This window comes from Eptatretus burgeri, chromosome 10 (genome assembly GCF_056783735.1).
Source record: "Eptatretus burgeri isolate ZD-2024b chromosome 10, Ebu_testis_v1, whole genome shotgun sequence".
NCBI classification, from domain to species: Eukaryota; Metazoa; Chordata; class Myxini; order Myxiniformes; family Myxinidae; genus Eptatretus; species Eptatretus burgeri.
In genome coordinates this window covers 72,704,866-72,717,709 of record NC_140970.1, presented here as the reverse complement: position 1 = coordinate 72,717,709, position 12,844 = coordinate 72,704,866, and the positions used below count along the sequence as shown (strand labels likewise).

The 12,844-nt window shown below is 42.8% G+C and overlaps 1 protein-coding gene across 1 annotated transcript in view; it reads left to right on the top strand.

Annotated features, from left to right (window-relative positions):
- LOC147018860 (metal cation symporter ZIP14-like) overlaps nucleotides 1-12,844 on the top strand; it is a 207,044-nt gene that overhangs the window by 189,997 nt on the left and 4,203 nt on the right. The window contains exon 8 of the mRNA XM_085898957.1: nucleotides 6,614-6,798. Within this exon, the coding sequence (XP_085755083.1) occupies nucleotides 6,614-6,798 (185 nt within the window). The remainder of the gene's footprint in view (nucleotides 1-6,613; nucleotides 6,799-12,844) is intronic.

The window sequence follows — 12,844 nt, the reverse complement described above, 5'->3', positions numbered from 1 at the left end:
CTGGCCCTGCAACTCTGGTAAATGGTATCCAGTGTCCCTTGAGACAAAATTTCTCTTCACCCTCCGGTGAGTTCCAAGACATCCTCTGGCAACATCAAGGATGGTGGTTTTGAAGGCACTCCACAACTCTTCAGGATTCCCCAAAGCAGGCAGAACCCCCAAATCCCCACTCAGCCTGTTCGCAAACTCCTCAGCTACCCTCTCATCCTTGAGATTGCCAACATCCAGCCTCAGCTGGGATGATGCCATTCTCCTGGATTTAAGCTGCACCTTCAGAGTTTTGCAACAAGCCTGTGGTCGGTATTGAGGAACTGAGCACTCCGGTGGACCCTGCAGTTCTGGAACATCCTCCAGTGACCAGCAATAAGCACATGGTCAATCTTCTTTGGCACACCACCAGCATTGGAATAACTAGTGCATTGATGAACCTGTGGGTGCTGAAACCATGAACCAGCCACCATAAGTCCACGACTTCTTGCAAAGTCGAGGAACTTATTGCCATTCTGGTGCACCGTTCCAGACCCATGGGGACAAGCACATGTCTCCTAAACATTCCGATCAGTGCTCGTTGATGCATTGAAATCCCCCAAGACGAGAAGAGTATCTTGCCTGGGGCACTGATCAGCCAGACTCGAGCACAGCCTGGAATGCGTCCTTCACAGTGAGATCACTCTCCTCAGTCGGAGCATATTCAGACCAGGAAAACGACACCCAAGGAGTTACGAATCCTTGGTCTCGTAATACACTCGTTCACCGGTGTTACCTCAATTATTATCATTGGAGTCGGTTTCATGGACACAGCTACAGCAGCAACTCCTTGGGCATGGTAACCATCAGAGCAACCAGACCAATAGTCGGTGTAACCACCCGCCATGATCTTGCCACTCTCCGGACTCCAACCCTCAGAGAGTGCTGCAATGCCGATGTTCAAATGCTTGAGCTCAGGTAACAGACAGACGATCATCCTCTCTTGGGACATTCCAGGCGCCCACCCAAAGCGACCGCCCCAGGTTAACCCAAGGAGACTGCCATCTGGACAACACCTCAGCACCACTCCACCATACACCACCACAATCTGATCCAGGAAGTTTTCCTCGTGCTCCTCCACCCTTTGACAGGTTTTGTTTTAAATCCTGCTGAGTGTCCATATCCACACAACCTCCTCACCAGGAAACCTGGTGGGGGAGATGGTTTAGTCGCCGACAACCTGACCATGCAAGAAACAGGTTAGTCCAAGTTTACATGGTACCGACAGCAAGTCATAGATGTAATCTGGCCTGACTTGACAGTAGTCAACCAAAAAATGGTACAGATGTTGGCATAGTAGCCCGGCTTGTCAAGACCTCGGTAAATAACATATAGACGATTAAGTAGTGATTGACAGAGCTGCCTGTCATACTGCCAAACTGACGGTCTATCAGAGGCTTAATGTCGGCCATTACCCATTCCGCCAAAAAGCTTTCAAACAAGCAAGCTACGATAGTCGTAATCGAGATTGGACAAAGTTGGCTGAAATCGGTAATGGGCACAGATTTCGGTAATGGGCACACTGATGCAATTTTCCAGCAATTTGGAAAATTACAAAAACGAAGACTTATTAAAATTGTCTGGTCAGGGGGTCTGAAATCTCGTAGGCAAACTTTCAGGAGCTGTGCAGGAACGTCATTTGGATGACTGGCCTTAGATGCATTCAACCTGTGAAGGCGATTGTAGACCTCTTGACGCTCAATAGTTGGTGGAGGACCAGCTGGCAAGTATGCAGGAAGGGAGGACTGGTCGAGTGACAGGAACTTGGTGCAGATCTGAACAAAATAGCACTTTAATTCATGTGCAATTTCAATTGTCATTTTTTGTGAGTCTGATAGGAGGCGTGAACGTTTGCTCATTCCAGTGAAATGTCTTATTTGCTGATGCCACTTGCCTGGTTCGGTCTCTTTCAGATGCTGTATTTTGTGAGCATAATATTCCTTTTTCACTTTCTTTAGTTCTCTCTTTACCTCATTTCTCAGTTTTCTAAAGACGCAGACATCATGTCTTTGAAAACTAGCGTCACGGCTGGCAATAAGTCTACGAAGGCGATTGCTCATCCATGGTCTTTCATTCAATTGCCGCTTGATCATTACAGACTCGAAATGGTGACTGTATTGGTTAGTAATCATCTGTTGGAGCCACTGTGTTTGGGTTCAGGGCCCAAAATATTATTCATAACAGACCAGTCCGTTTCGGTTATCCATTGCCCAAAAGAGCGAACAGCAGACTCACGGAACGGTCAGTGTGAGACTTTAATCGAACTTGTACTGTTCTGTTTGCGAATGGGCTTGAGCATGACAATGGAATGGTCCCCGTTTGCTGTAGGAGCACATATGGATTATTGGTACTGATTCACAATATCCATTCGAATCTTGTTCAAAATAACAGTACCTCTGGGAGGTTGTGACAATTTGCAATAAAAGTGTGTTGTACAAATTCAGATCAGTCATTGAAATCTCCCACTATCAAGAACGCGACATTCTCAAATTGTGCATGTAAAATGGTCGGCATCGTCTTCGAATAATGAACATCGGATCTTGCAACCCGAAAAAAGTTTGATTCACCAAAGCCTGGCCACTGCTTTCACAGTATTATAATTTGTGAATATAACCATAAAGTCGAAACAATTATGGTTTAAAACATCTTGAGCTTCTGCTCATCATCAGTCACAACCTCCTGGGCAGACCATGTATCGAAGCTGGCCTCCAATGCCAGCTGCAGACTGGGCATCTCCTTTCACGTCAAGTCCTTCCTTGATAAATGTGAATGTTTCACAACTGGAAGACCTTTGTTCATAGCTCAATAGCATAATGCCCACTCCTCAACCCTCTTTCCTGGAAGCTTTTGCTCCAAAGCTCTCAACAGCATGGATATATCCTGCAAGGAAGCTGAAGCACAAGTCCTGCAGCTCTCCTATTGCAGCGAGTTTGGTAGCATCAGTATTTCTTATTTACTACTATTCCGGTCTTGTTCCCCCTGTTCTTTTGAACCTCCCTGGTTCCTCAAGGATTCTTCCAGTAGCCTTCTCCTTGTTAACCTCTCACGAACCAGATTTGCTGCTCACCTCCACTCCACTCCTTTGGTCCTCTTTTCTCCCACTTGAGGAACTGCATTCCTGAGACAGTACAACCCCAATCTTCTCTTTACAGCTTCAACATGGCAATGCTCCTCCATCTCTACCCATGATTATTTGTAACACCTTTAACCCACTCCTATTCAATCTCTTCCTCACAGGTTACTATATTCCTCCCCTATTCTGCCTCCTCTTTTTCCTACATCATTCGTTTCCTGACTTGGAACACCACCTCCCAACTTGTTATCCCACTGTCTGTTTGTTGCTTTTCTTCCCTCCATCATATTGCCTCCCTGCTTTTACACAAGTGTAGACTTTGTATGTTTTTTTTTCTTTTTTTTAGTAACAACTTTTGAAGTGTGCCTGCATGCATGTGCGTCTGTTCCACAAGGAAGCGCAAACTTCTTAACCATTGGATGGGACACTTAGGAGCACATATTGCCTACTCATCGCTGGACATTTACATTTGAATTTTTTTTATCTGTAACAAAAAACTCATTACTAACAATTTGAAGCATTTAGACAGGGAAAGGATGATTAGACGTACCTGCTTGAATTATTCAGTGAAAACACTCAGAGAGGGAAATAACAGTGTATATTATTCAAACAATGTGTAGTATTTGTACCACTTGCTAGATTTCCAAAGCTGCCATAGATAATCTGTAAAAGGAGGCATCGATAAAAGGTTCCCACGTATACATTGGAAGAATGTAATGAGGTTTTGCAAAAAACAGACTTTTTAGAGGGTTTCTTTTTGTGGTCACTGCATGTGTTCTTTTTAAATTGTAAAGGTTTTATTACATGCAAAACTCTCATTTACCTAATTTGTAGTCTCATTTCTAAACATGGAAGCTGAACAATCAGAGCATGTGAAATTGCAATGTCTTGTCTGATCAAGCAAAGAGTGGATGCATGGAAAATACTTTTTTCTTTGAAACCCCATCTTTTCATGATGCAAGAAGCCTGGTGTTGACTTAATGGTTAAGGTGGCTGGCTGAAGATCTTGGGTCTTGAATATCAGCCCCTGTCGACCGTTAAATAACACCAGGTGGGTTGATTCAGCTTGTCATCCTTCTGAAGACTGCAAAGGAGTACCACCTTACTGGAAACGGGGCACTGCATCAGTGGCACATCCATGCTCCCAGCAATGATACAAGCAGCAGTCACAGGCTGCATATGATCTGATTATGCATCCATCAAAGTTCTTTATGATATTGTTGCAGACCCGGAGCCGGAAGTGAGAAGACCATGGCGGGGGGGGGGGGGGGAGAGGTACCTTGGGTTCCCACCAGACTCCGGAATCACAGGCCGTCACACGTGAATAACTCTGTGACACGGCGGGTCGCTAATCGACCGTGAACGCCAATAATTTGACCATGTGACTTTGGGTCCTCCGTCTAATGAATACCATTCACCTAATGGTCACTTGATCTAATTACTGGGGGACATGCCCTCGGTACGCTTTGTTCAAACCGGATCACGTTACTGGATCAGATGCAGCCGAGCGTAACTGCCCAAGAGCGTACAGGCTAGATAAACAGATCATTGGGGGATAACGTCCCGGCCAGGCGAGGATACGGATCATGCTGGACCAATGAAGGAAAAGTCAAAAACGAACGAGGAACATTTCTACACAAAGCATTTATTTACAATCAAACAATGAAAGGTATGTGGCACAGTAAATGGGATATATTATTATGTACAGCAGAGGATAGCAAGGAATTTGTGGGGTGTGACAAAAGGCAAGCAATTTACAAAGGCAGACACAGAGCAGACTTATCCCGTTGTCACTTCTACAATATTAACTCATGCTACGACAGGTGCCATCACACACACACACACACACACACACACACACACACACACACACACACACACACACACACACACACACACGATTAGATAGCAGATGAGGACTAACGGCCTCGCAATACCTGGTGCGGTCGGCTGATCAACGCAACCCAGTACGCTTTGGGGGAGGTCGGAGGGTGAAATACTGGTGTCTAAGGTGTGGGAGTGGGAGGCATGATGTGGTGCAATATGGGGGGTGCAGTGTTGTGCCAGAGGAAACTGTGATTGCAAGTCAGTAGGATGCTCTTTTGTGTGTCCAAAGGGGATGAGAAAGAGGGGTGGAATGAGAGAGAGAGAGGAGAGAAGATGTTTGAGGTAAAAATTTCCTAGCCTAGTCGCACATAGATTTGTGAGTAGCATGTAACTCCATGGGACACTCTGCTTGAGCATTCCCACCTCAAGAGTCAACGCGTTATCTCCTGCTTAGTCACTTTGTCGGGGCTCGTGGAAATGTGTGCTCCGCACTGGTCCCAGAAGAATGTCCGTCGCACACCAACCACAAGTGTAGATCCAGCGACGGGATGACAGCGAGGAGCAGTGAAGAAGAGTGTGGAACAGAGAGGTGAAGGAGAGGGTGAGGCAGGCAGGCGAAAAATAGGGCAGACTGCTTCGCAATCTGCCTTTTCTAAGCCCCGGGCAAAGGGTGGGGTGACGACCCGAATCACGCTTCTCAATTGGGCCATGGTGGTCCTTGCCATGCCCTGCCAGGCTCCTGGGGCCATAAGTGGTCTCATTCGCACATCCGGAGCTCCATACCGAACTCTTGGACCGCTCTTCCCACGATCACCCCCTCCTCTTCGCCGCCTGTCCTGCCATGTTCTGGCGACTGGACGAGGGTTGTATCAATCCAGCGTGCCCACTTGGGACACCCCCAGCGAGATGCGGTTGGTGCCGCTAATGTTCTTGGCTTGTTCCTGCATCACACGGTCCAAGTATCCTGAGCCGTGCAGCACGCCTCTGTTTAGTGGCGAATTGTATCGATGAATGAAGTTCGAGGAGGTACGGGAATATTTTTCCCGTGTGCGCAGATGTTAGTGGTTGAGGTGGTGAGTTTTTGGTGAGCGAGGGGTTAGCAAGGTGAGATGCCGTTGTAAATTGGCACACAGATTTGAATGAAAGGGCATGCCATGCACGTGCTGTACAGTATCTATTGTGTTTCTTTCACGGGTGGCTGTGCGGGTGCTTGTTATTCATATTGTGTGTGTTTGCTTGCTTGATTTGATTTGTACCATGGATAAAAGGAAAGGGTTGGAATGGAAATCAGGATTGAATGGAATCTATAGATGTAATTCGACCTCGCTATAAGACCCACGCAACGCATTTCGTCCCGTTAACCCACTAGACATGAGGGGAAGATCTGACTGCACGAAGACTAACGAAATATCATTGGAGTCGGTATGTTGGGTGACATTGCCTGAGAGGCATGCGTTTTTGCAGAACCGCAACAATAATAGCAGAATAACTTTGAATCTACTTGTCATCTGCTGAATATGCCAGAAGAGCTCATATTGACAGATGCTACTCTTCCACCTGCAGCGAGCACTTTGCACCTATTCGATGCACTCTGCTACCACATCTGGCAGGCTACATTAAATATGCAATCTATGAGTTAGATGAGAAGCTAAACTGTTTTAACCTTCCTTGCGCTTTGTGCCACAGGAGACTTTGTAATCTTGCTGAACGCAGGCATGAGTACGCAACAGGCATTGTTCTTCAACTTCTTGTCTGCCTGCAGCTGCTACCTTGGACTCATTTGTGGAATCCTGGCAGGCAGCCATTTTGCTCCACATTGGATATTTGCACTTGCTGGTGGAATGTTCCTTTACATCTCTCTCGCTGACATGGTACATTACATAGTTTGGCCTTCCATCACTGGTGCTTAATGAGAGGGCCATCCCTTTGCTTTCACAGAGTGCAATCTTCTTGGATCGAGAAGTTAAAAAATAAAAATAATAACTAGAACTGCCACTTTATAACTGCTGGCAGTGATGACCGGGTACCCAGACGTCCGCCTTTGATGTGACGTGAGACTTAAATGATAGTCGCAAAGTTTCCCTTCGATAGGATAAGTGGTTCCAGAGAAAACATTATTTAAGAGTGATACAAATACAGCCCTGCTTCGATACAGCGTGGGACTGACGAGTTACGAACCGGGTAGCACAAAGTGTTCAATCTAATTATTACGTACTAGCAGGGATACCCGTGCTCCGCACATGAATCCCGTGGATGACGGCGGGTCTGAAGGAGTATATGTCAGTTAATTGTAAAATTGTAGAGGCTGCCTCCATTATTATTTTTTTTCATCACCACTATAATATTATATTTTCCCTGCCATGTTTTTTATGCAGAAGACTCGAGTTCAAAAATGTTAACATTTATTGCCGCATCAGATAAAAAAACCATAATGCCTCAACAATGTGAGGCTGGTTTCATGTCATCATTTGCGACTTAATTAATTCTCATTCTCGAGCAAATTCCGTTGGTCCCATGTCAATCGGCTGAACTTGAAAAATTAACGTTACGCAATCAGGTGATGATGTCATAATGCGGAAACCGGGAAGTCGGAAGCCATTGTCTTCAATTGACTGTAGCATTATTTTTTTTTCATTTTATTGCACATGGCGTTGGCCCCATGTCAATCGGCTGAACTTGAAAAATTAACGTTACGCAATCAGGTGATGACATCATAATTCGGAAACCGGGAAGTCGGAAGTCATTGTCTTCAATTGACTGTAGCATTATTTTTTCATTCTATTGCAAATGGCGTTGGCCCCATGTCAATCGGCTGAACTTGAAAAATTAACGTTACGAAATCAGGTGATGACGTCATAATTCGGAAACCGCAAGTCGGAAGTACAATTCTTTTACATCGGGACACTCCCAGGTACATGTTCTGTCAGCATGTGAAGTTTGGTGAGGATCAGTCCAGTACTTTTCGCGTGCATCGGTCACAGACAAACACACACACAGACACGCTTTCAACTATATATATATATATATATATATATATATATATATATATATATATATATATATATATATATATATATATATATATATATATATATATATATATATGGAGTCAACCCTTTTTCCTGGGGACATTGGCGGTATCAATTGAATTGCTATTCCTGTACCCTCAAACGCTTTCAGGTGCAGCCAAGTGAGCTTTATGGAAAAAAAAAATCTAAAAGTTCTCAGATTCAAATATTTAAATATTTCTGGCTGCCAAACCGTGTGGCTGATCAGGTTGAAATTTTAAACCTACGTTTCACATGTCTGCTGGATTATAGTTGTGAAGTTTTGCATATATTGAAGCAGCGGTTCCAGAGTAAACATTAATTAATATTTATCCTTCAATCCAACATGGCTGCCAAAACATGGTGCCAATCGAGTTGAAATTTAAACACTTCATTCCACATGTCTGCTGTATCATTTCTCTGAACTTTCACATTTATTGATGTAGCAGTTCCAGAGTAAATATTAATTCATATTTTCCCTTCAATCCAATATCGCTGCCAAACGATGTGTCGTACATCAAAAGGGGAACTTTTTGTTAATCGTGGAGAGGTGGTCAAATTTGTGGAATTTCGCCTCGATCTGTTCAGCCGTTTCAGAGAAGAAAACTTTTAAAGTTATTAATTTTCAATCCAATATGGCTGCCGTACCATGTGCCCTATTACAACATCTATCTATAATTCCAGCAATGTGTGTTCCTGTGTCCCTGTGTGTGTGTGTCCCTGTGACCGCTGTTTCTCGACAACCACTGGTCCGATCTAATTCAAACTTGCCAGGTATATTGCTGGGGATCTGAGGATGTGACTTTTCAAGGTTTGATATTAATCGGACAAGTGCTTCCCAAGTTATGGCCATTTATTTACCAACCAATGACAAGACACGTTGCTGCGTGGGTGTGGCCGATGGGGGAAGGGAACCTCAGCCGCGTTCCCCATTACGGGTTACAACGTACGGACTTCCGGAGAGTGATGACTTCGTGTATTCTAATAATTTATCGATTTCGTATGCGCATTTATAGATAAACACAATGCCCCAAGTTATGATCGTTTTCTTATTAGACGGTGCATAAATTTCGGTAACAGAGTGAGCTGGTATGCTCCAAAGCAGGAAGTAATTTTTTTTTCTGTCTTCTCTTCTCTTTGTGTTTTACCTTGCAATGGCATTGCGAAAAGGCAAAATACGTTGGCACAAATTGAATAATTGGCCATTAAAACGAAATTGCGAATAATCATGACTGCGATATGCGAACTTCCGGGCCACGCACGTACGGGCACGCCAGAGCGATGGAACGGCCTGTGTGGTTGTTGTTTCTTGGTCGCGGGTTGAATATTATTATTAGGGTACCCTGTCATTCTGACAGGGAACCCTATTGTTTTTCTTCTGTTTATTTCCTTATTTTTTTATTTTTTATTATTTATATTTTTCCGCCGGCAATTTTGCGGGTTCTTTCGCTTTAAAAATCATTTTCTCAGGAACGGTAAGTCCGATCGACATGAATTTTTCACCATAGTATGTATCTTTTTTGATAGCAAACTTAAGTGGCAATTGTGACGTCATAGGTCACGGGGTACGGGCGCCATCTTGAAAAAACCGAAAAAATTTGGACCTCTGTATCTCTGAAACTTTCTCGGGTAAAAATGTTTTTGCTTCATACATTTGAATAAGCTCCTCAAGGAGAACAGGGGTGATTTTTCGTGAGGTCATCGGTCAAGAGGTGTGCGGTCAAAATTCGTAAGGTACAACGCTGCATAGGAAAAATCTGAAATTTCTGGAGCCTCATCTGCACAACAATTGACCATAGAAAAAATATATTATGACGTCATAGGTCACTTGGTTCGGCAGCCATCTTGTTTTGGGAATTTTTTTTTTTAATCTTCTTCTCCAGAACGGCTAAACAGATTGAGGCGAAACTTTACACACACATTCCCCATGAGGTCCTTTATCAAGTTTGTTAATTTCTTATTGATCGGTCATACGGTTTGGTGGCCATCTTCAATTTACCGTAAACCTTCAAACATCTTCTTCTCCAGAACGGCTCATCAGATCAAGGGGAAACTTCACTCACGTATTGCCCACCAGTAGGGAATATAAGTTTGTTAATTTCTAATTGATAGGTCACATGGTTTGGCAGCCATGTTTGATTCAAGAACAATATGAAATATTGTTTTCTCTGGAACCACTTACCCGATCAAAGCGAAACTTTGTGACTGTCATCTGTAGAAAGTCCCATGTTGTAACAAAGGTGGATGTGTGGGTACCCGGTCATCACTGCCAGCAGTTATAAAGTGGCAGTTCTAGTTATTTTTATTTTTTTTAACGGGCACGTGCTATTAAATTTAAATTCTCCATCGAATGGGGAAGTGGATTATGCTTGTTGAGTTTCTTGTTGATCGGATAAGGTGCGTTTTTCGATCCAAGATGGCCTCCAAACCTTGTGACTTGTGACATCATAATTTTGCCGACTTGCAGGCATGGGGGTAGATTATAATATTTGCCAACTTTCGCTTCGATAGGTTATGTGGTTCCAGAGAAAACATTATTTAATATAATTCTTGAATCCAACATGGCTGCCAAACCATGTGACCTATTAATTAGAAATTAACAAACTTAAATTCACTGCTCGTCTGCAATATGTTTGTGAAGTTTCCCCTTGATCTGACCAGCCATTCTGGAGAAGAAGATGTTTGAAGGTTTTAGCGTAAACTCAAGATGGCCACCAAACCATGTGACCAATCAATAAGAAATTAACAAACTTGAAAAAGGACGGCATGGGGAATGTGTCTGTAAAGTTTCGCCTCAATCTGTCCAGCCGTTCTGGAGAAGAAGATTAAAAAAAAAATCAAAACAAGATGGCTGCCGAACCAAGTCACCTTTGACGTCACAATATTTTTTTTTTCTATGGTGAACTGTTGTGTAGATGATGCTGAAGAAATTTCAGATTTTTCCTGTGCAGCGTTGTACTTGACGAATTTTCACCAGGATACCGCTTCACCGATGACGTCACGAAAAATCACCCCTATTCCCCATTTGGAGTTCATTAAAATGTATAAAGTGAAAAAAAATTTCCATTACACCGTTTCAGAGATACAGAGGTCCAAAGTTGATCGTTTTTTTTCAAGATGTCGCCAGTACCACGTGACCTATAACGTCACAATTATCAATTGAGTATGCTATCCAAAAAGATACATACTATGGTGAAAATGTCGTGTCGATCGGACTTAGCATTCCTGAGAAGATGATTTTTAAAGCGAAAGAACCCGCAAAATGCCAGCGGAAGAAGAAAAATAATAAACTAAAACTGCTGGCAGTGATGACCGTGTACCCAGACGTCCGCTTTTGATACAACACGAGACTTCAATGATAGTCGCAAAGTTTTGCATTGATAGGATAAGTGGTTCCAGAGAAAACAATATTTAATATTGTTCTTGAATCCAACATGGCTGCCAAAAACCATGTGACCTATCAATTAGAAATTAACAAACTTGTGAAAGGATTTCTTGGGGAAAGTGTGTGTGAAATTTTGCCTCAATCTGTCCAGCCATTCTGGAGAAGAAGATTTAAAAAAAATAATAATAATTTTCAATCCAAGATGGCTGACAAACCATGTGACCTATAATATCACAAATTTAAATTCTGCCTCAAATCCTGTCGTGGAATACGTGTGTGAAGTTTCGTGTTAATCGGATAAGGTGCATTTAGCTATCCAATATGGCCGCCAAACCATGTGACTTGTGTCGTCATAATTTTTACTATGTATGCAGACATGACGGAGGATGATAGTTACAAATTTTCGCTTCGAAAGGTTATGTGATTCCAGAGAAAACATTATTTAATATTTTTCTTGAATCCAACATGGCTGCCAAACCATGTGACCTATCAATTAGAAATTAACAAACTTATATTCACCACTCGTGAGCAATATGTATGTGAAGTTTCCCCTTCATCTGATCAGCCGTTCTGGAGAAGAAGATGTTTGAAGGTTTTTGGGTAAATTCAAGATGGCCACCAAACCATGTGAACTATCCATAAGAAATTAACAAACTTGTGAAAGGATGTCTTGGGGAAAGTGTGTGTAAATTTTTACCTCAATCTATCCTGCCGTTCTAGAGAAGATTTTTAAAATTTATTAATTTTCAATCCAAGATGGCTGACGAACCATGTCACTTATGACATCATAAATGTATATTCTGCCTCTAATCCTGTACTGGAATAGGTTTGCGAAGTTTCGTGTTAATCGGATAAGGTGCATTTTTCCATCCAAGATGGCCACCAAACCATGTGACTTTAGACGTCATTTTTACCATGCGTGCATACACGATGGGAAATGATAGTTGCAAATTTTCGCTTCGATAGATGAAGCGGTTCCAGAGAAAACATTATTTAATATTTTTCTTAAATCCAACATGGCTGCCAAACCATGTAACCTATCAATTAGAAATTAACAAACTAAAATTCACTACTCGTGACCAATACGTATGTGAAGTTTCCTCTTGATCTTGAAGAAGAAGTTTGAAGGTTTTCGGGTCAATTCAAGATGGCCGCATAGCCATGTGACCTATCAATAAGAAATTAACAAACTTGAAAAGGGACGTCATGGGGAATGTGTGTGTAAAGTTTCACCTCAATTTGTCCAGCCGTTCTGGAGAAGAAGATTTTTTTTTTTCAAAACAAGATGGCTGCCGAACCAAGCCACCTATGACATCATAATATACTTTTTCTATGGTGAATTCTTGTGTAGATGAGGCTCAAGAAATTTCAGATTTTTCCTATGCAGCGTTCTCCTGACGAATTTTCACCGGGATACCGCTTCACTGATGACGTCATGAAAAATTACCCGTGTTCCCCACGGGGAGTTCATTAAAATGTAAGAAG